Below are 24,037 nucleotides of genomic sequence, written 5' to 3'. Positions count from 1 at the left end.
ATTTTCAAAATTGCTTTATTAGGGTTAGATATGAGGATATCACGTATCATTTGTGGTATATTGTACAAAAAAAATCAGCCATATCGTATCTGGAGAAGCCCAAACTTGGTATGTTTTGAAAATTATTTTTGTTTTAATTTAAAAAAAATGGCTGAAATGTAATGATGTGGTACAGTTTTAGAATCGCCTCAAAAAGCTTTTTCATATGATACCATACACGATAGGTTTCTGAAAAAAAAAAATTCTTTCCCATACAAAACAAACAATGACTCAGCACTCCCCTCCTAAGGGAAATATTTTTAGGAACTGCGGGCCAAAAATTTTGTTTTGACCTCTAGTATGCGTGTGCCAAACGGCTAATCTGTACATCGTTTGCAGTTTTTTAAAGTGAACAGGTTAGCATATTCACTGCCCCCGACGCAAATGTGCATCCACCGTCATACAAGTTTGTTCCTAGGCCACGCCCCCTGGCAGTGAATGCGTTAGACTAATTATAGTAGATATATAATGTTTGCAGATGGTAAAATTAATATTTTTTTATTTTATTATGTAGGTACATACAGAGACAATTTTTATTCCCTGACCTCCATTAAATTTCCCTGACAATTCCCTGACTTTTCCATGACTAGCGAAATTCCCTGACTTTTCCCGGTTTTCCCGGTTTTCCAGAAAGTGGCCACCCTGTGCAAACATTGTCAAACTCCGGTTACGTAGGCGACCGAAAGAACTGGTCACTCTACAATCTAAAATAGTAGTACGATGCGGCTAAACGTTGGCCGCCTTATTGAAGAACGTATCGCAATGACAATCCGGCTAATCGTCGAACCGCCGCATTTCAAAACGCCCCTGTTTTTGATAACGGCTAGCCGTAATGTAATACGGCGGATTATACGATCTGACTACGACATATATAATATCAGCAGGGAATATTTAAGGAAGCATCTCAAGACCATAATAGACGAGACTTATTATGATTATGAATGTTGTCATTTTTACAAACTACATTGTAAAGTTTACACAAACCAGACAATGAAATGTCAAAGTCAAAGTTGTGTATCTCAAAAAATAAAGCACCGTAAAAACAACAATTTTCACTTGACAGCATCATCTTCCTCGCGTTATCCCGGCTTTTTGCCACTGCTCATGGGAGCCCGGGGTCCGCTTGGAAACTAATCCCGAGAATTGGCGTAGGCACTCTTTGCTTTCTCCAAAACAGATTAAAACGCAATAAACCGTTTTGTCTTTATTAACAGCAGAAAAACCCTGTTAAAATCGGTCTCGCCTACACATGAAATCAAGTGTCTCGATGACGCATCGGGGTCAGTCCTTTTATGTCCATACAAATATCACAACTATGCGAGAGCGTCACACGCGAACTGTTTAGAAGTGATAAGAAACGTTGTTCTTTCTTTTGTTGCGGTAGTATTATCGCTGTAGAGTGGACAGATATACTTAAGAATACCTAAAGAGAAATAAAACTATTGAAACGGATTATTTCGCGTATATTGAATTCATACTACATCCCGACGTTTCGAACCCTTTACAGCGTTCGTGGTCAACGGGTGACGGGTGCTGTAAAGGGTTCGAAACGTCGGGATGTAGTATGAATTCAATATACGCGATATAATCAATTTCAATAGTTTTATTTCATGAGTAACTATCGCGGTAACCGAAGACAATATTACATACCTAAATAGACTAGTGGCTCTGTGAGCTGTAGACCTTGCGAGCAGAGCTTTAAATTACATGGTGCTAAGAGCTTTAAATATAGTAAATTAAAAAAAAAGAATACGAAATTAAAGTGCAAAAAAATAAAAAAAGATATATCCCAGCATACAAATACTGGGGATCGAACCCAGACTCCCTGTGCAAACAAAAAAAGCGAACGTTTACAAACTGAGCCAAATAATTCTTAGATAAGCTGACGAAATTTAGCTACTGATTCTCAAGTTAAATTTAGTTAAAATTAAATATCTCAATACCTGCGATACCAGCGAAATAAATTTTCGGAATTTTTGGCCATTTAATCTATAAACATATCTCAAAAAGAAAAAACTCTTATGATATCCATACGACTATTTGTTTAGGCGCAAGGTATCACGACTTCGCCATTTTTAAAAATTTCCAAACACTGGATTGACATAAAAAATTTATTTAATCATAGAATATATGTGGTCACAAATTTCACGAGAATTGGTTGAGAATTGTAACCTGTAGAGGAGAACATCCGGACGGACATACGAAAGCAAAATGCCCGAGTCAAAACGTAGACCTTCGCTACGCTTCGGTCAATTAGAAAACTGGGTATTACTTATTCCGAAAATTATAGTATTTTATAAAATCAAATTCATTCAGCAGCACAAGTTACGAAACGGGCAAGGTGTTCAAAATGATCTACACACGCTCTTACTCCCGCAAAAACAAAATTGAGTTTAGGTGATTTTTAATATCTCTTGTTTCTTTTGCTTCTGACTGTTTATCAGTGAAAGGTCATTGTGTAAATATCTAGTGCCATAACTATTTAGATGTCTAAATATAACCAGTAAGTAACTAGTACAGTCACCTGCAATAATAAGTTACACACCGAAGGCCGCAAAAATATCTAACACTATCTTATTTGTAGAGCCATAAGATCGTGTCACATATTTTGCAGCCTTCGAAGAGTAACATATTATTGCAGGTGACTGTTCATAGCTCGTATTTCAATATTGTTTTGTCCTCAGATATTAAATAAAAAACTATTTAAACAGTTTAAGAGAACAAAAATTACCCGACGAGGCGGGTAGTATAGTCTGACAAGAAATTGTAGAAAATTATTGAGGGCGTCACTTCCTACGTAACTGTCACATTTTTGACGTAAAATGCTTAAACATGGCTACAATTTAGTATGGAAATTATTAAGTTCTATTTAATTTAATTTCTACTATTTTATGTCGCACTATCCCGAACTTAATCTGATCTGATGCCTCTTTCGCACACTTTTAATACCACCAAAGAGGCACCCGTAGCAAAGAATAAGTGAGAATAAGAAGAAGAGAAGAGGATAAGAAAGAACTTACTTGGTATCCACATGTGCACGGGTAGAAGTGGAGATCGTCCACCTCCAATGGCTCCATGCATAGTGGACATTCCACCTGGAAAAATAGCATGTATAATTGTATATTAATAAATGCATTACAGTTAACTTCAACTGGTGCTTATTCTGTCTACTGAACAACATAAACTGATGATTATTAGAGTAAGGTACCCAAAGGGTAAAAACGGGACCCTATTACTACGACTCCGCGGTCCCTCTGTCTGTCACCAGGCTGTATCTCATGAACGGTGATAGCTAGACAGTTGAAATGTTCACAGATGATATATTTCTGTTGCCGGTATAACAACAAATACTAAAAAAGTACGGAACCCTCGGTGGGCGCCTGTTGTTTAACCTCTTCTTCCTGTATTATTTGTATTGTTTTCTGTAATGAGGTGTGCAATAAAGAGTATTTGTATTGTATTGTATTGTATTGTGGGCGAGTCCGCCTCGTCCGGTTTTTACTTAGAAATTCGTGACTCTGGCTGGATCTTGGGCTCAAATTGTTCACTTTTACCAGCAGTGTGGGAAAATCCAAACCTTGGGAGATACATACAGGAAAAGTACCTTATTCTGTGAGACCAGATATAGTATTATTCTAATTTTGGTATAAAGTGTTGGTTGTTCAAAAAACCTTAAAGGTTTTTTGAACATTTAACACATTAAGTGCCGGGAACGCGCTCTTGTTCGTAGTCTCTTTCCTCTACAAAGCGGGAAAACGCTGGGATCGGCTACGAGCGTAGCGCTATGAAAACGTTGGCAGTGGATGTGTTAAATAGATGTTTTTTTGGGATAAACAAAAGTAGAATGAACTATAACACGTCAAAACTATATATACAACACAATATATTTGTGTTTTGTACAATAAAGAGTTTATACATACATACACTATAAATACAACTGCCGACAATTACTATATTATTAATACACTTAAGTTCATAACATTGTTTACAATTAATTGCATACTAACAATATCAGAAGTTTGTTATTGCGTTATAATACGTATTATAGTAGGATTTGTTGATAAGCAAATATTATCTCATACAAATGAAAGTACAAACAGCAACACTAACTGTACATCGTTGGACCTTATTACAAAAGGCATAAGGCCCACCGATGTACAGTCGCCATCAGATATATCAGAACGGCCAAGGCGCTCACAAATATCTGAACACGCCTCTATTGTCAAGGCGTTAGGGCGCGTGTTCAGATATTATGAACACCTTGGCCGCTCCGATATATCTGATGGCGACTGTACATTGGTACCTATTGAGAAAACCAGTAGGTGTTATGCCTGTTTTCTTTTGCGTTATCTTTACAAACAATTGATACATTTCAATTGGTTTGGATTTGGAACTCTTTGCCCAACAATAGGAACCATTTAATGAGTTTTCCGTTACGGCTGTTATGCCGTATAGCAGCACTCCAAAGAAAGATAAATGTATCGTTATATTTATATCCTTTATACATTTCAAATAGCGTATGACGGACAAAGCAGTTCATGAGATCTGCTCATGACGTCAAGAGACGTCAATGTTACGAACATACAGGATGATTCATGAGACGTGAGCAGGACTAATCCTGCACACTCAGTAACTGATAATTGATCGATCACCGTCGTATTTAGGAGAAACAACCACACTTATTCCTATTTTTTAACTTTTTGGTGAGAGCAAATTTAATTCTCAACAATCATGGTCACCCTACAGGACCTAATTAATAAACATAAAACCTCTTTAACCGCAATGGCATTTTGATTACGAAGAAAATAAACTGTCAATCTTGAGTGAGATACGCTTCGAGCAACACCGGCTTCCGACACATCGGAAGGGAGGGGCCCAAGCGATATCTCACCGTACAAATCTTTCTGCCATTTTTCGCGGGGGGAAAGGTGCACACAGTCGCACTTCTCACACACTTACATACAAAATCCAATCTGTAATGACGACACAAATACATAGAAAATGACACGTACACGTCAAAGACAAATCTTGCAAACCTCGATCTCTTTTTGTGTACGGACGAGTGACAAGTGTCACAACACGCACACTATCACATTTTCGTTGAAGTATGTTATTGTATTCTGAGAGATGAGAAGTCGGATTTGTCGCTCGACCGATCCGCAATTTGTACTGAGAGAGCAAAATCGATAAATCCAACAATTACATGAGACTAAAATATAATAATTGTGTTTGAATGTAATTAAACGTATGATATGTAAAAAAAATATTACATGTGAAATGTAACACTTTCTTTTTGTAAATTTGATGTCCCCGACCTCTTTTTATAACAAAAAACCGAGCAAACAGGCATTTTTGTGCAGCAGTGTTCACGCGCGCGTCTGGACTCGGTCTAGTGAAAAAACCAAGTGCAACTAGTTTTATTACCCGCGCTAGATTAGATTGACGCGCTAATCTTGTACCTCGGCAGAGGGGAAATAGTGCAAATGCCGCCTCCCTTCCGTGTTGCTCGAAGGAGATACGAGTTTTCAAAAGTAACCAGACAGTGATGACATTCAATTTGACACAGAATATCGGTAGTTAAGTATTCTAATTTTAGGGTGACCATGCATGTCGTAAAAAAATTAATAACTTTTTTTTTCAACACGACTAGAAAATTAACGTTAACCTCACTAATACTGATACGAAACAGTTGCTTATAATTAACTATATGCGCAGTGTTAGTCCTGCTCACGTCTCCTGAATCACCCTGTATTACGTTACGAGTCGTGAATTATATTATTGGCTATGTGCGAATTTCGTTTTAGGGGAAATATAAGTAATGATCGCGCGCTATCAGACCAAAATTATCATACTAAAGCTCGGTTTTCCTAGGATAGCGGTGCCGTCATATAGCGGCCGTCTCCATACAAAATAATACGGCTAAATATGGATGTCGTAGTATAGAGACGGCCGCTATATGACGGCACCGCTATCCTAGGAAACCAGAGCATAATTGACAATGTCAACTAACTTTGTGTGTCCTCAAGATGCCAGGAGGGGAGGGCGCCACTTTCACGCCACACACAGCCAGTTGAGCCAGTACACTCAGCACACGTAAGTTTATTCAAGTATTAAGATATTTTTTCAAAAATGTCTACATGTGTAGGCTATTCTTAATCATCATAATCGATTTACTAGTTTGGACGCTACCAACTTTGAGATATACTTTAAAATAATGCAAACATACATAAGTTACACTCCTAAAATTCGTAACCCAACACAACCTTTCCTTTGCCGTAAAAATGGAACCCTGTAAAGTCTGGCGAGTCTGCTGGAATTTGAACCTTCCATAATTAAGTAAAAGCTCAAAATCCTTTGCACTTAATTTAGGTCAGCAGTCCCTCTGCTGCATTACCTGTTCTTCTCCGCTCCGTTTCAACACTGATATCCTAGACGCTAGCGCTAAAATTCAAGGAGACTCGCAAGATTTACTAGACACGGAACTTTCGCCGTATCTAGTAAGTCTTGTGAGTCTCCTTGAATTTTTACCTTCCCTCATTAAGTAAAGGCACAAAATTGAACTACTTCGATAATGGGACTCGAAATAAACAATTATCTTTCTTCGTCAAAAGAGTCAGTTCGAATTTGGCCTTACTCTAAAAGCTCAATTTCCCTTGTTACCTGTTCTTCTCCGCTCTGGTTCAACACTGACATCCTAGACCCGCTAGCCGAAAGTTCCGTGTCTCCTGCCGAAGAAAGGAACGTTCGCTCACTGGATTCCAACGCAGCCTGCAAACAGAAAAAAAAACATGAACGCGCGCATAGACAAGTGGTGTTTTTTTGTGTCAAAGAGGATTTTGGTTTCAGACACAAGGAAACGGGTTGGGTCACTGTGCCAATGAAATATGGAGTGTTATAGGTGGTTGTAATTAAAATGGTCTTGACGCCTACCGAACTTCGAAAATTTAAATGAATGTAGGTACAGTCAGCAGCAGAAGTTGCTAAGCGGGCGAGGTGTGCAAAATGATCTTGACGCGACTTTATTGTTAAGAGAATAAGAGCGTGTCAAGGTAATTTCGAACACCTCGCCCGCTTAGCAACTTCTGCTGCTGACCCTGTCAGTCATATAAGCAAAAGTGAAAGAGTTTTTTCAATTACAGATTTTTCCTGTGTCTAAACAGTTTTATTTAGGGTTAAGGAACAAAACTGGAACCTTTGTTTCGTCTGACCCAGTAAAATGTGCATGCATTTTTTTCAGTTTTTAGAAGCCTAAGAGAGCTTTAAAGGTTGAATTTAAAATTAATCAAATTAAAAGATACTAAAACCACCATTATGCAATTTAATCATTATTATTTTGACTAAATGCTTTTTTCCCAACTTCAGATAAAAACATTACAAAATCAGATTTTCTATTTTCTATTTCCAATTAGAATAATTACGGAACACTATTTGTAACTAGCATAATTATCAGGTAAAGTTTCGTAATTGTATATATTACTATTGATCAGATACGCCGGCTACGTCAATGACGTCACATTTGAAGAGCCACTCACTTTACTCACTAGAGTAGAAAGTAAAACATTGATAATGCTGTGTATACACAGTTAGATACGTTATGTAAGTATTAGAAAGGCAATATGTGTTACAAAGGTCAGTAATGTTGTATTTACATGAAGGGTTACTTATACAACTGCCATAATTTTGTATGTTGTAATATTTACATTATACTGACAGTAGAATAAATACAGAAACTATAAAAAAATATGTGGTTTCTTTTCATTCATGTGTAGGGTTCCGTACCCAAAGGGTAAAAACGGGACCCTATTACTAAGATTCCACTGTTCGTCTAGCTGCTGTCTGTCACCAGGCTGTATCTCATGAACCGTGATAGATGTATTTCTGTTGCCACTATAACAACAAATACTAAAAAGTACGGAACCCTCGGTGGGCGAGTCCGACTCACACTTGTCTGGTTTTTTATTACAATGATATATTTTATATGGACATTAAACACAAAACAACAAAATTAGGAACCTGATTAGTTACATTAATAATAGAATCTGTAAATCCCGAATCAAGATTACGTTCGTATCATAACAACTGATAACACCTAAGCTATTACCTATGCTATATGCTAAAACAGTTTAACTGTTTAGACTGCTGATGACCTAAATATAAACATAAATAAAAAGAATATTTATGTAACAGTAATGTAATAATAGTATGAGGTCTCTAGCGACATTGTTTGTCACTGTGACAAGGTACGAAATGGGTCATAAATTAATACTTTCCACCGTCCATTCCAAAAACATTTGCATCCTTATCACCACAAAGTTATGTGAATAAAAATAAGTAAACATTCAAGCCATGATTGAACCACCTAATAATAGAATATCTTTAGCACACCATGGTTCTCACCACATTTAATACGGACAAGACAGTTACTTTGTGCTACTTTTCCTATACATTAGCTGTGGGAAACCTCGCTCTGAATCGCTATCTGCCGACTATAGGCATTTACTGAGATATACATTGATAAGGAACACAACACTGAATTAAGTGATAATGTTACTTTGGCAATAAATCATTGTTTTCACCAGTTCAACAGCACTTTGATCTTATATATTTTTAATACTTATATAGAACTTTAATTCAATGAAATAAGAACTAATTTCAAATAGCAATTTGGAGTGTTCTTTTGACCTATACTCTGTAACTTTAGGTATTTAAATAAAAGTAAACAAAATCTACCCTCAAATGGCTCCTTAAGTCAGTTGAGGGTAGAATAAAACATTACACGATAAATAAATCAGGTCGTTCAGTGACTGATCCAGGCGGTTTTGTAATTGGTCGATAACCAATAAATGTTATAACTACCCGAAAATGTACAAATTGTTTATTTACTTTTATTTAAATACCTAAAGAGACAGAGTTTAGGTACACAGAGGTTCAAACGGTAAAAAGATAATTGCAATATTTGTAAGGTTTACTTTTCATGTAAGGAAATGCGGTTTTTTGCCAGTGAATTTATATGATTTTTGTGTTTAGAACTTTACACTAGGAAAGTGGTTGTAGTCAAAATTAGTTTATTCTGTTTGTGGGTAGTTCTTTTTCAAAGGTGTTTTTACTAAATGGCTCAAGTGACAAAAAAAAACAATAAAATCAGTTACATTACCACAGTATAATTGTATCTAGATGTTTCGCGGTTATCACACTGATGTGTACACACCGCTCCGGTGTGTGAGCGAGATAGTACTATGCATGTATAATTGTATATAGTATAAGGAGAGTCGTACGGACCCCCACAATGTGAATACCCCCTTTTTGAGTACGAACTGTAAGATGAGTTATGCTGTTATCAAACTATTATTTTTTCTAGTTTTATATCTTTCATTATAATTAGATATGGCTTATTTTATTTATTTATTTATATAGCCCTTTATTCTGAACATGATTGTTGGTTTTTAGTTTTGAATGTTTATATGAAGTCTCTTGGTTCAGTGTGCCTGTCGGCAAAGGCCTCCTCCAACTCCTTCCAGTATTTCCTCTCTCTTGCCACCCTTGTCCAGAGTGGTCCCACTGTGAGTATAATTTCGTCTTCCCATCGTGTTAATTGAGGGCCTTGCGATCTTGATCCATCTGTAGGGTGCCACGTGAGAATTCTTTGGCTCCACTTCTCTGTTTTGCATCTTATAGTGTGGCCTGCCCACCTCCATTTTTGCCTGTCTATGTGGGTGAGGATGTCTGTCACTTTTGTTCTGGTTCTTATGTCAGAGCTGCGGTTTCTATCCTGTAATTTTACACCGAGCATGCTCCTCTCCATAGCTCTCTGGCACTTTGCAAGTTTATCTCGTTGTTTTTTAGTAAGAGACCAAGTTTCGCAGCCATAGGTTAGACATGGAAGCACACATGTGTTAAAAGTTTTGCTTTTTATCCGTATACCAAGGTTGCTTTTCATGATTTCTTTGAGTGACCAATATTTGCTCCAGCCGGATGCTATTCTTTTTTCAATTTCTTTATCCATTTGGTTCTTGAATGATATTATTTGACCTAGATATACATATTCTTCAACATAGTCCAGACTGAATCCATTAACTGCAATTTCTTGTCTCCTAGAATTTGTCATCAATTTAGTCTTGTCTGAGTTAAGCTCCAGTCCCACTGCCTCACTCTGTTTTGCTAGATCCAATAGCATGCATTCTAGTTCTTTTGGGTTTTCCTCAAACAAGACTATGTCGTCGGCAAACCTGAGGTGGTTTAGGCGTGTGCCATTTATGTTGAGGCCAAGGTGTTCCCATTCGAGTTTCCTGAAAATTTGTTCCAAGACAGCGGAGAATAACTTTGGTGATAGTGGGTCACCTTGCCTGACACCTCTTTGTATAGGGAAGTTTTTGCCAGTTGATTCTAGTCTAATTCTGCTTTTGCTGATTGTATATATCCTTCGGATAATTTCTACGTATACTTCGTGTACTCCTTGTTGTTTCAGGCTTGTCCATATACAGGTGTGGTTAAGGCTATCGAACGCTTTCGAGTAGTCGATAAATGCTATGAACAAAGGCTTTCGGAACTCTTTATACTTCTGAATTACTTGTTTTACTGTATGGATATGATCAATTGTACTATAGTCTTTCCTAAATCCAGCCAGTTCGATTGGTTGGCATTCGTCTAGTGTTCTTGATATTCTTTCTAGTAACACCTTAGCAAAAACTTTGTATATGTTTGACATGAGGCTTATTGGCCGGTAGTTGCTGATATTGTCTTTCGCACCTTTTTTGTGGATCAAGATGATGTCTGATTCTCCCCATTGGTTTGGGATTATCCCTGTTCTTAGAATTTCGTTAAATACCACTGTTAGGATTCGGCTAAGTTCTTCAACTGTTCCTCTCATAAGTGCATTGGGTATTTTATCTGGTCCAGGGGATTTATCTAGCTTCTGAGAGTTTATTGCCTTTTTGACCTCTTGTACAAGTATAGGTGGTACCACATCGCTTTCATGCAGTGGAAAGGCTCCGGTCGGTGGTTCAACGTTTTCTTGATCTGGGCTTGAACTTTCTTTGCTGTATAGGGCTTGATAGTACTCAGTTGCTACTTTCTGGATTTCTGTTCGGTTAGTGAGGTTTGTCTCTGCCTTTTTCAGTTTGGGAATCCATTCCTTTCCTTTTTCCCTTAACTCTTTTAGCGCTTTCTTAGTACCGCCTGTTCTTATTATATGCTCCTCTATAGTTCGTAGTCTTTTTAACTTCCTGTCATTCCTCATGTTATTTCTTATTGTTTTGCTAAGATTAGATATCTTCTTCCTGTCTTTATTATTCTTTTCTGAGATGATCGCTTTTCTTTCTTCCATGAGTTTAATTGTAGTCTCACTTAATTCGTGTGTTTTAGTCTTTTTTGTATTCATATTTGTTAATTGTGTCAGATTTTTTTCTACTTCTCTATACTTTTCTGCTAGTGGCCTGGTAGATTCTACGATTTCAGTTAAAGGTTTAAGGTTGCTTTGTCCCAGTTCAGTCAGGTTCTTATTTATAAATGTTGTTTTGTTGTTAAACATTTTTCTTGAGCTTTTGGGTGGGTAATAGTTCATACAGCTGCGTACCATGCGGTGGTTAGTGTTGAAGTTGAGATTTTGAATTATGCTTGTGTCGCTAAACTGTTTGGCATTGTTTGATAAAATAAAATCAATTTCATTTTTAGTTCTGCCATCTGGGGAAATCCAAGTCCACTTGCTTTTTTGTTTTTTCTTGAAAATGGAGTTCATTAATATTAAATTGTTTTCATGTAGGAAGCCAATCAATTTGTGGCCATTGATACTTCTTTTGCCATAACCAAAGTTTCCCATAATTGACTCTTCTCCTTCTTGTCTAGGACCGACCTGAGCATTGAAATCTCCCATGACCACCAGGTTGTTGCGAGAGTATTTTTTTACTTCTTCTGTTAGGGTGTTGTAAAAAAATTTAATTTCATCCTTGCTGGCTTGTTGTGTAGGAGCGTACACCTGGATTATTGTCAGCTCTTTTCTGTTACCAGGTATTTTCATACGGAGTATTGCAAGACGGTTTGATATTCCTATGAAGTCCAGGATCTTGTTTTTATGCTTTGATTTTACTAGGAATCCTACTCCATGGTAGCCGGCCGTGCCTTTGTGATACATTACGTAGTTGCTGCGTTCGTCGATTCCTTCGCCGTCTCTTCTCATCTCACTGATGCCTAGTATGTCCCACCTTATATTTGTGAGAGCATATTCAAGTTCCTGTAAACTTTCTTCAGTCCTTAACGTTCGGGTGTTTAGTGTGCATATATGTAGGGTTTCTTTCTTCTTTGGTGTTAGATTTTTTGGATGGGTTGCAGTTGGTGATGGTTGTTTACTATTTGGAATTGTTGTTGTTAAGTTTGTTGTTAAGTTTGTTTCCTTGGTTGGAGGGTGGTGGTCTGATGTCCCACGGGGACCAGCCGGGTTGGGACCTGATGTTTTGGTTGTTGGTGGTAGTTGCTATGATGAATTGTCCGGCTCATTTGATGACCGCTGCCTCACATATTCACTGGAATTTGAGCTAGATCTAGCTCTCATCAGGTCGAATGCGTTTGTTTTCTTATTAATTGGTGGGGTAGCGGTTTGCTGTTTTTTTGGCTGCGAATTATTTGATGGGGAAATTGATAGTTCCCTCTTCCTGTTTTCTTTTGTGTTAGTAGCTTCTTTCACTATCAATTTATCATATTTAATGTACGCAACATTTCCTTTGTTCCTCTCTTCCATTAGTTGTGGCATTAATGCCTTCCTTCTTTCTAAAATGTCTTTGGAATAATCTTCCGTGAGCTTTAGTTCTTTAGATTTATTCTTATTCCTCATTATTTCTGTCTTTTTCCATCCACTCACAAAAGATAGGAGTGTTGGCCTTGGTTTATCGTCTTTCTTATTTTTACCGATGCGATAGATTTTGTTGATGTCAAGAGCTTCTAATGATATATTTAACTCTGTCAGGATAGATACTCTGTCAGGCGAGATATGGCTTAACTATGTCAAATTCAATTTTACTCAAATTATGTACACTATAAAAACCAAACATATGAGTTAGCATATATGAAAAAAAAAATTTAAGTTACATCATATGAAAATACACTCACAAACAATGAAAAGGGTCAATGCTTGTGTAGTTTACATTTATATTGAAATGTTTTTTATTTAGCGCTCCATACATACTTTACATATAAATATAATCCTATAAGTACAGAAAACCACAATATTTATGAAAAGTCAAACTGGCTGTGTTAAGATTTATAAACATGGACATTTACCTTTGAATATTATAAAAACAGATGTTATAATTATTATATCAATGAACTCAAACATCGGTGTATGGTTTATTTACTTTTAAGTTATGGACATAACAAGCAATCAATGGGGAAATTATTGTATTACTAAAATTTTACAGAAATCTATGACAGTCATAAAATACTGTGAATGTTTTGAAATGTTATGACTAAAATGTTGGTAACATGACACATAAATTGAATGTCCAATGTTTACACAAATTTTGAAATAAACTTGATAAGCTTAACTACATTGCTAATAATTATATTTTGACATAAGGAGAAAACTTTCGTTTTTTTTCTAGTTTTAAACCCTAAGATACAGAGATTTTCTGTATTTTGTAGGAATTGAAGTATAAAATATACAGCAGACCTCAATATAGTGTCTGACCAAAATTTCCTGTTCCAGTTTTGGCAAAAAATCTGGCTTCGGTGACCAATTATTTGAATAAGTAATGTCAATATAGGGACTCTATACAACTTCATACACAACTCTTAGTACACCTGTAATCTTTCTCTTATTTGAGAGAATACAGACCTCTGTCTTATATCATGGAACAAAGAAATTCAAGAGTACAAGCAAGCTAGGCGCTAGACATTGCGGACACCTGCCAATTCTACAAAAAAATATGTGAAAGATATCTAGTAAAGACTTTTACTGTTACAGAGTTTTACGTCTTTTTGTGTTTTAGAAAAGATAAATAAAACATGATATTTAATAAATCAACAAATTAAATTTTTTTATTGTTGTAACAAATTTGGTTAGTGTTTAATCTCACTGCCTCTCATGTTAAACTATGTTTTAAGTCTGTTTATCTTATAAGAAATATACTTAATACAACATAGAGCTGTATTGTTTGCCATAAAAACAAAAAAAGAATGTTTTCGGGCTTTACCATAAGTATATTATCGGGTTCTGTTCGGGTAAATTTAAAAAGTGATTAAGATGGTCAACAGATAATTCATAACAACTTTCCGAAGGGATCAATATGAAAAAGATATTAAAATAATACCCCCAAGCACACATTATACAAATACCATGGGAAAAGTTGTTCCGTATTCAACAGTTATACATGTAATTCAGTATTAGAATCAAAGATGAAATCGTAATTCATATCCCCAGGGTAAAACTGGTATAAACACAATTTTTTGAAATGTTTATTATTTTTTGTTTAGATATTTATTCTTCTCACAAAGGTGAGCTGAGTAATACATCAATAAGAACTTGTTTAATAATTCACTTAAGGAATCTTGAATATGAATGCAAATACCTACAAGGAAATGAGTATACCTGACTAGAATGAAGAAGTTACTGTTCAGATCATTCAAGCAAATCTAAACATTAAAATGCTCTATGAATTTTCTATAAAAAAAATGCAGGTATGTTTTGGAAAACAAAAGATGTGATGAATGGATGATATACTAAAATATTTATTTATTGTCAATAAAAATATTGTTATTGTTGGTTATTTAATGAATCATATTATATCTTCTTTGGCAAATAATACAAATTGTTTATGTGGCTCTTAATCTAAAACTTTGGAAAGAGACAAAGTATGTTAATTAACTGTAAAATGGTTCTAAGCAGGTTTTGTAAACTTAATCATGCTCAAGAACTAAAAGACAGGAAATAAGGCAAAATATTACCATTCACAAGTAAACTATTGTCTTCTCCTTACTACAAACAACAGGATATTGGAACAATGAACTATTCTGCCACATAACAAAATAAAAACAACACATATACACTCAAAATAAGTGAAAGTGGTTTCATAAAGTCAATAATTTTGTGTGTTATCATATGGTTGTCACATGGAATTGGGGACATGTAAACAGACCTGGGGATCCTAAGATTATTTGGAACTCTAGTAGGAATTTCAACAATGACTCAACCCAGCTTTGACAACTACACTATTTGACATTTTACTAAGGAAAAAACAATTCAAGCTACTCCTTTTGTAAGCGTCTGTTAACCCTCTTTGCCTATTGGAACACCATAAAATATTCAAGATGTAACTGTAAAACCACGGAAAAACAGTTAACTAGTCGCGAAATCTACCCTCGTAACTAGATGATACGTCCGTCAGCTGCCATTCAAAAGAATATGTGGCAAAAGTCAAACTTTCATTTCGTACAAGGATGCACTAAAAATACATTATAAACACTTTAAATACAACCCACTACACGTTAGACGCCCTAGGACTTTATTTTTGACACTCATTCCCTATTTTAGAGAAAAAATCAAAATCGATGTTTACCTTACGTCTTCTCTCAATGCAAATCTATTCTTTAGCAGAATTGAAACTGCTAACCCTTCCGCAACAGTTGAAGATGAATCCTTTCCAATGGACCTACAAAGCGGTTCACGATTCAATTTAACATAAAATGCAAAGCTGAAATAAATACAACTGTCCCAAAGATGTTTTCTGCGAGTTACTATACATTTGTTTTATGAAATGGCCTAATCTTTTACAAGATTCCGTTCTGTGTTTCCATAGACAGTTTCATAATACTTTTTAATTTAGAAGTATGAATGAGTATTTTTCCGCTTTCTTCAAGGATACTATTTACTTTCTCTAATATTTAAAATAACCAACTGCAAATATAAAGCAATAGAAATACTTCTTGCAGTTTGTTTCAAGAAAATGTTATAGAAAAAGGTTTAATAGCGTGAATTTGAAATTACTTTCATGTTTTCATACAGTGTGATACTGCCCTAATAAGCTTAATGTTGCCAACATCAAGATCATTGTCTATGGCTAAAACCGGGTCTACACGCGGTATAGGTATGACGCAATGCGTTTTTGTTCCGTGTAGAACTAGCTTTATTTCGCGTCAACGTTAACTTATTTTGGCATTACTGTTTTCCATACAATCTTTATATTATCCAACGTTTTAAAATGTATACTAAATGATTTGTACTGCATTTTGGGTACTTTGCGAATTTTTCAGTAGGGTAAATTTACCTTTTATCGGCACTCGGCACGTTTCATACCTTGTAGAGGTAAACTACCCTAACTGTCGGGACTCCACCAACAGTGGGCACCTTGAACCTTATTTTCAGGTAGCAATTGGAGACCTTCCTAGAAAAATAGTTGCCAATGACTTGACGAGTCAATCATCGGGCAGTTTACCCTGTTTATCGATAGTCCTCTAAATGTTATCATTGTTATCAAGAATGTTAGGAATAAAACATGTGTATACAAGCATATCATATATTTTTTTATAATAATTAAGAATAAATTCTTACATCATGAGTTATAAAATAAATACATTTATTGCCTTAAATTAAGTCCAAAAGTACTCTGTACAATTATTGTTAGCGATGTACAAACGAGAATGATACGTAAAAATATCTAAAAAAACAAAAATTAAATAAAAAGATTCCTATCATGAAGTCAGTAAGGTTCCACAATTCTGCGACAAATCTACGAACAACTTAACAAATTGTGTCTGAATCACAACCAATAGTTTGCATCTTAATTTCATCTCTTATCACTATTACACAAACTATGTTATATCATTGCTCTTCGCTTAACCTAAAACAAGAACCATTGTACCTTATATTATAATTACAATTAAATTAACACTATCTAGTAACTAGCGGGTGTTTATTACTGGACTGTTGTGCAGTTTTTCATAAAATTGCCACGCCTCATCAACGTCCCCCTAGCAAGCATACGCAATATAAACACTTTAAAAGGTTAAATAATGAAATTTAATCGCGTTAGACCTGTTAATGACATAAATTAAGCATACGCAACTTCATAGTTTAGACTTTATGTAGGCAAGATAATAAATTAAAGAGAGATCCCACATTAACGTCTCCCGAGCCTCGTCTAGTCAATTCTATGGCTGCTGCTCGACACAACGTTGGCGCCAACGTTGCGTCGAGCAGAACTGCGCAGCGACACCATTTTCTATAGCGCTAAACGGCGACGCTCAAAAGACGCTAGTGTAGGTCTCAAAGCGTCTTCTCCTGATTTATCAATTATTTTACTTACAAATATGCGTCATATTGTCTCTTTTTGACAATTAGTGTGAAAGTCATATTCGAGATGTGATCAAGCAGACAATCATCAATGAGCGAGTGTTAGTACAATTGCACCTATACAGAAATAATAGTGTTCTGTAAATAAAACTGTGAAATTATTGCACCAACGGCAAAATACCGTCGCCCGGCATTATTATGAGAAAGTTTTTCATTTGTAAAATACAAGGTCTTGATTTATGCCGTATTTATGAAATAATATGTGCCTTTTAAAAGTATTAACATTTTCTGCTATTTTACCAATCACTAATAACTAAAAAATAATATAACTAAAATAGCGGACCACCAAGAATCTCGTTTCGTAAAAGCTTATTGTAATACAAAGTTTCGTAACTCTTATTGGAAAGAGAAAGACAACCGCTTTTACGAAATGGGTCCCAGAAGTATTTTATTTAACTGTCAAAATAGCAAACTAAAGGTATTAGTCCGAAGTAGATATCTGCACGAATGAATAACCTCAAAAGTACCTACACAAATTTAGTAGGATGCTATGGCCCTGAAATGAGGTTAAAAGCATTCACCATTGATGTCACCAATAGGTATTACCCTACTAACTGACTATCTTGTCCAGTCCCACGGCTCATATATGAGCCGCAACGCTTATGGTGACGTCACATCGTGGGAATGGGACAAGCTATTAGCACAGACAACTAAACTTACAGACATGCAAAGTTCAAGCATTCAATATAAGTCTTTCACTAGATTTACTTTTTCAAGAACCGACAGGTAAATATCCTTATTTGAGCTACAAAAGTACATTGCATGCGAATCTGCATGCTGCTCCGGTGAGCGAGCGAGACAGCGTTATATGTAATAACGTACAGTCAGCAATATTATCAGTTTATCTGACTGTACATAGCACTGTCTCGCTGACACACCGGAATTGATTCGGATTCATAATTCATATTCAAACGTCATAATTCAAAATGCAAATAGTTGACACTATTTGTCATGTAAGATTGAGAGTTGAGAGTGCCAACGAATTTATTTATTTTAAACGTCATTGCACATCAAAAAAAAAGTACAAAAGGCGGACTTAATGTCTTGTGGCATTCTCTACCAGTCAACCATACGGACAAACAGAAAATTGTCAACTAATGATGTAATGTAATTGATGCATTCGAATTCTGGGACATTTACCTTAGACAACAATTTGTTTTCGTTCACGGTATTATGCTTATGCGTGCTAGAGGGGCACGTACGGCGCGCTCGCCTGGGGAACTGATTGCTCATCAACAAGGCAATACGATCGAAGGCCACTGTGACAACACAATGTGCAACTATTCTAGCATACCAATATGCCCTAACACTAAACTGTACCTCGAAAAAATACTCGCACGGATTTAGAAATAAATTAAGGAAAAAAATATCACGAAAATTAAATTCATGTGGCAAATAATATGGCATCAGATTTTAAGTACTTTATTAAAAGTAAAGTAAGACTACGCTTGCGTTTGCAAGCTTAGATTTAAATGGAGTTTAAACGTACTCCTTATTGCGTTTTTAAGAGTCTATATAGGTATTGGAAGACAGAAAAAACATCGCTCAGATCAAATGAACCGAAGGCTCATTTCGTTGGGAAAGTCGGCGTTTGCTATTTGCGTCCTCTTTTGTGTTATCAGTAAAAAGTGGGATATAAGAAGCTCGCACGGAATCAGCTGCGAAAGTTGCTAAGTGAGTGAAGTACTCAAAATTATCTAGACCGCTCTCTTAAACAATATCGCGTACATTTTTGAACACTTCACCCGTTGAGAAGCCAAGATCGCAGATCTGCGAAATCGACTCCACACTCGCGTTCGCGGCTTTGCGCCGCGATTCGCGCACGAGTGTGGAGCGGGCTAGATATTTCTGCAGGTGACCGGACCATCTTTCCCAACGACAATGATAATACGCATTGTAAAGTACTTTAACGATTAAGAAGCAATGCGACTCCTACTAATATTGTAACTTGTCTATTCGTTACGAACAAAATACATTGAGCTGATTATTCACAAAAGTCGTGAAACATTTTCGAGTCAAAGAAAATAGAACCTTATAATTTAGACAATTGAGTTGAGGATCAGTGAAAATTTTTAACGTCAATCTCCCATTAATTATTTAAAGTTACTGGCCGATATAGCCAAAATAAAATAATAAAAATCTAATTACACTAGTCTAGAACTAAAATGGACAAAACATACCGTTACTAAGAGTGTACTTCTGTAATTATTAAAAGTAACCAAAATGTGAAATCGATCCGTAGCCCGATCAACGAGGGAGCTGGACCCAACAATAATAGGGGATATTACTGCAATGTTCTGCCGCCAGAGTGCAGCACTACCGACTCTAGTAAAATCATAGACTAACTTATACATACTGTGCCTTAATCTGTTTTTTGACAAGTTTTCACAGACAATAAAATATGACATTGATGCATCAAGGCGGTTTGTTAAAAAGGGCCTATCGGTAAACGCGAAAATAGAAATTTAGTTATCTGCCTCTTTGTCGCTAGAATATGCAAGAGTGATAGAGAGATTAGATAACGAAATTTCGATTTTCTTGTTTCGCGGTAGACCCCCAGATTGTGACAGATAGTGGTAGTGGCGCTACCTACGCAGAGTTTCGCGTAATATTCCCTATTCCATCCGCGAATTTACGCAGAATGATCAAGTATAGCAGGCACGCAGATAGGGTCAATCCGACTAACCCCAGAATTGAATTTATTCTGAAATTAATCTTAGATTCAATTCGTAGTCCATTTTAGTCAAATTGAGCCAGAAGTATCAAATAATCCTATCGTATATAAGGATTATCCGCTATTTCTTCTACGAGTGTATACTTTACGTTATCATACTGTAAACTATCATGGACGGATGATTCTGTCGGGCTCTCCGTACGGTCCAATTCATAAACATGTATACAATTATGTACTCTTTTGTCCAATAAGTAAAAAAATGTATACGCGTTTATGAATGACGGTACAAAAATCTCGTCGACAAGTAAAGTTACATTTCAACACGGGGTCGGTCCGGGCTCCATTTAATTTCAAAATTGACTAGATATCTGTGTGCATAGGAATCGTATATAAAATAGCTAAGTAAAGGAACCAATGCGCTGTCAACCCGGCATGTGTGCAAAACAACCTACCACTAAGTTATTGCCATCAGCAAAACGATTCTAAAAACTGTACTTTTAAATTATTTAGATAAAGAGTACACATTAACACGCCTAGAGTTTTGTACAATTTGTACAAACATACGCCACCGTAATCACGCTCAGTCGAGAAACCTAAACGACGTCTAAGTGAAATACTATTAATAAAAAAAAATCGCCGATCTCATAACGAATCTCACAATCATACGAACGAAAATCACTAACAAAATATTTTGATCTCTCTTCACTGGTGTATAATTTAACGTTAAGTACTTCACGGTCGGGCCGCGACGCGCCGGGGGGATCACACAAGGTGCAGCGCCGGTCATCACTTGTTCGGCGCGTACGGGTAGCCCGCGTGCGGCTGCGCGGCCCGCGAGCCCGTCGCGTACAGCTGCTGCTGGAAGTTGTGGAACTGCGCCGCGTAGTTGGGGTCCGCCGTCGACGGGACCGCGAACGACTGTCCTTTGAAACCCGGGCCGGGGCCGCCCATGGAGGGGGGGAGGGGTTGCGCGCTGCCCATCCTCACGTTCCCGGGCATGCCGCCCTTGACGCCCCGGAAGTTGGGGCCGCACATGGGGTTGGGGCCGGGGTTGCCGAAGGGGTCCTGGGGCATCTTGGGCGGGGAGTTGAACCCGGCGGGGTAGTGCGGCATGCGCAGCATCCCCCCCGGCGCGCGCATCACGCCGCGCATGCCGCCGTCCATGTCCATGCCGCGCGGGAAGTACGCCACGCCTTTACTGCTGTCCATCTGCATAGGGTTAGTGACTCGCTGCAGGAACTCCAAGCTGGGGGGGCCTCGGGGGCCCGAGTTGCAGGGCATCTGAGGCCTGGTGGGTAAATACTGTATCGTGTTGGGCGCGCTCGCTTTCACCTGTACGTTGGCGCCGTTGAACGGGGGCATTTTGCCGCCCCCCATCCGGGGCCCCATCATGGAGGCGTCGGGTCCCATGGGCCCCATAGGCCCGCCCATGGGGCCGGCGCCCATCTTGGGGCTGAGGTTCATGTCGGGCGGGAAGTCGCCGCCCATCATGCCCTCCATGGGGCCGCCCATGCCGGGGCCACCCATGTTGTCCATGTGGCAACCTAAAAAGACAGTCATCAATATTAAATAAAGCGAGAGCGAATAGTACCAAAGCGTTTAAGAAGATGGCACGTGGCACGTCGTCAAATTTAATGTGTGTTAAAAAAGCTACGGCAGATATCACTTGAAATATAAACTCTTCATAGATATTTTCAAACAGAATTTTGTTTTCTGTAATTTACGATATATTGGTAATCTATACTATGTCAAAGAGATAATAAATAAGTTCATTATCAATTTTTATACTAATACTTTTAACATTCCAAAATCCTCACCTAAATCATTCATCATCATATGCGGATGTCCATGCGGATGCATAGAATGGTGATGCTGCATATGGTGAGGACCGGATCCGAAAGGCCCCATCCCGCTCCCATTAGGCCCCATAGGGCCGCCGGGGCCGGGGCCTCCCCCACCCACGGTGTTGGTGAGTTGTTGCGACATTTGCGCGAGCGAGGAGATGGGGTCGAACGAGGAGGTGGAGGTCATGGGGCCGTTGGGGCCCTGGTTGGGGTTGATGGGGATGTTGTCCGGCCTGTTCATGCTGCAGGGGCCGGGGAAGGGGCCCGGAAGGCTCGTGCTGGGGCCGCCCGGTAACGTCGACTGTTGGAGAAATAATTAATCGTTATCAAATATCCTTAGAGCGTGACAGATTACATTCAATTAGATGTCTAGAAAAGAAGGCCTACTCGAATTGCAGTTATAGATAAAGATAGTTTTTTCTACTCGTCAACTGTAATTCTTGAATTAAGATTTCTTATACCAAACTGCAATTGGGTATTTTTGATGTATGGGCTCCCAACTCAACTATAATATTCATTTCGATACAGTTTAGTCAACTATAATGAAATTGACCAATCACAGCTCGCCGCGATCAAGAGGACGAAACAAAACCATAGCTCAAATTAATTATTTTAGGTTGTATAGTAGAAACAATTGGTTCATAAGTCAGAAACGCGCATGTGACACCCTTAATATAGCAACATCCATAGACTACGAAAACCACTTAGTGTTGCTTGTTAGTCTCCATAGGCTACGGTGGCCAAAATCGAGAAAACAACTGTCTAAAAATTGAATTTAGCGCGGAGCAAGTACCAGGGCCTCATGAGTTATGAAAAGGTGTCGTTGACCAGCCCGCCGGGCCGCGGCGGCCGGGTCGCGTACCAGTATGAAGGTATCGCGGCTGCTCGCGAATCTTAGCTGTATACTTTTGGTTTGGTTTGTTTGTATGATTCTACTAGTTTAAAGTATTATTTTTGTTGACTAGTTAGTAGAAAAAGTATTGTATACAATAGTGATATAATCAAGCTTTTCAATCTCGTACCTTACTTAGGCAACTCAGCAAGCTTCGTTGCCTAAACACGGTACTCGACTGAAAAACTCTCTATTATATCACGATTGTATAAAATACTATATTATTCAAGTAGGCATATTACAATGCGCTTATGAACGTCAAATAAAGCTACACCCGCTCTAACCTCTCGGATATTATACTACAGGCTAGGGAATATTAGGCAAAGCTCTGCGTAGGTGTCACCACTAGCACATACAGTAAACAATCCTCATTGACATCATCAATGACACATCATGCGTCACTAGGTCAATCACATGGCCTACCGCGAAACACGACAATCGAAAGTTCGGTTTCTGCCTCTCTATCACTCTTGCTCATTCGATCGATAGAGAGGCAGATAAAGAAATTTAGATTTTCGCGTTTCGCGGTAGGCCACCTGTAAACAAACCGCCTTGGTGCATCAATGTCATAGTGAAAACTTGTCAAAAAACTGTTTAAGGCCTAGTATGTATAAGTTACTCTATGGTTTACTAAACAAATTAGTGCTGCACTCTGGCGGCAGAACATTGCAGTAATACTCCCTATTGGAGGAGGGTATCCCAATATGGGACCGGCAACAAACTCGGCGGGACACATCGTTTCAAAACATTACATCTTATAATTAACGTGTAGTAAAACTCATACTTACGTCATTATTTCCTGTCATAGAGTCATCGACGCCTCCCGGCGCGCTGTTGACCACGCTGCAACTGCTTTTAGCGCAGGAGCCCGAGGAGGCCGGTGCGTAAGGCCCCTGGCTGAGGCCGTCGCGCTGCGGGGTCTTGGAGGGGTCCTGCGACCGGTTTGAGGAGGGACTTGGCCTGGATTTCTCATCTGTTGAAGGGATATTATTGTGTTAAACAAATATTCAGCTTTATAAAGACCGTTAATAGTAAGCAGAAGATAATTTGATTACATACTGACAAGGACAAGTTCGAGTATATTATTTGATAATTCCAGAAATAAATTAGTGAAAAAATTAAAACTGTACTCATAACTATTGTTCATACTGTATAGAATAGAAACACTTTTACTGTATACACTTTTTTCCGTTTTCCTTTTTATAAGTAAATATCAGGGAGACCGAGCTTTGCTCGGAAAACATATAAAAATG

General features: G+C 37.8%; 2 protein-coding genes and 1 long non-coding RNA gene across 5 annotated transcripts in view; all 3 read right to left on the bottom strand.

Moving 5' to 3' along the window:
* Window positions 1-14,990, bottom strand: part of LOC134801519 (uncharacterized protein DDB_G0288805) — a 38,789-nt gene extending 23,799 nt beyond the window's left edge. The window contains exons 1-3 of the mRNA XM_063774131.1: window positions 14,971-14,990; window positions 6,700-6,807; window positions 3,060-3,134 (exon numbers count right to left, since the gene is read on the bottom strand). Coding sequence (XP_063630201.1) covers window positions 3,060-3,134; window positions 6,700-6,807; window positions 14,971-14,973 — 186 coding nt within the window. The 5' untranslated portion in view covers window positions 14,974-14,990. The remainder of the gene's footprint in view (window positions 1-3,059; window positions 3,135-6,699; window positions 6,808-14,970) is intronic.
* A 1,534-nt stretch (window positions 14,991-16,524) lies between these two features.
* Window positions 16,525-17,147, bottom strand: LOC134801540 (uncharacterized). Its single transcript, XR_010145685.1, has 2 exons — window positions 17,102-17,147; window positions 16,525-17,017 (listed from the first exon to the last, which is right to left on the bottom strand). It is a non-coding gene; the product is annotated as an uncharacterized LOC134801540 (long non-coding RNA).
* Window positions 17,148-18,780: 1,633 nt separating this feature from the next.
* LOC134801447 (collagen alpha-1(I) chain-like) overlaps window positions 18,781-24,037 on the bottom strand; it is a 31,408-nt gene continuing 26,151 nt past the window's right edge. For all 3 annotated transcript variants that reach the window (XM_063774017.1, XM_063774016.1, XM_063774018.1), the window contains 3 exons: window positions 23,573-23,757; window positions 21,866-22,193; window positions 18,781-21,592 (listed from right to left, as the gene is read on the bottom strand). In XM_063774017.1, the coding sequence (XP_063630087.1) occupies window positions 20,835-21,592; window positions 21,866-22,193; window positions 23,573-23,757 (1,271 nt within the window). In that variant the 3' untranslated portion in view covers window positions 18,781-20,834. The remainder of the gene's footprint in view (window positions 21,593-21,865; window positions 22,194-23,572; window positions 23,758-24,037) is intronic.

The sequence above is a fragment of the Cydia splendana genome, chromosome 22 (assembly GCF_910591565.1).
Source record: "Cydia splendana chromosome 22, ilCydSple1.2, whole genome shotgun sequence".
Lineage (NCBI taxonomy): Eukaryota > Metazoa > Arthropoda > Insecta > Lepidoptera > Tortricidae > Cydia > Cydia splendana.
The sequence above is the reverse complement of the archived record's forward strand: the minus strand, read 5'-3'. Positions and strand labels throughout refer to the sequence as shown.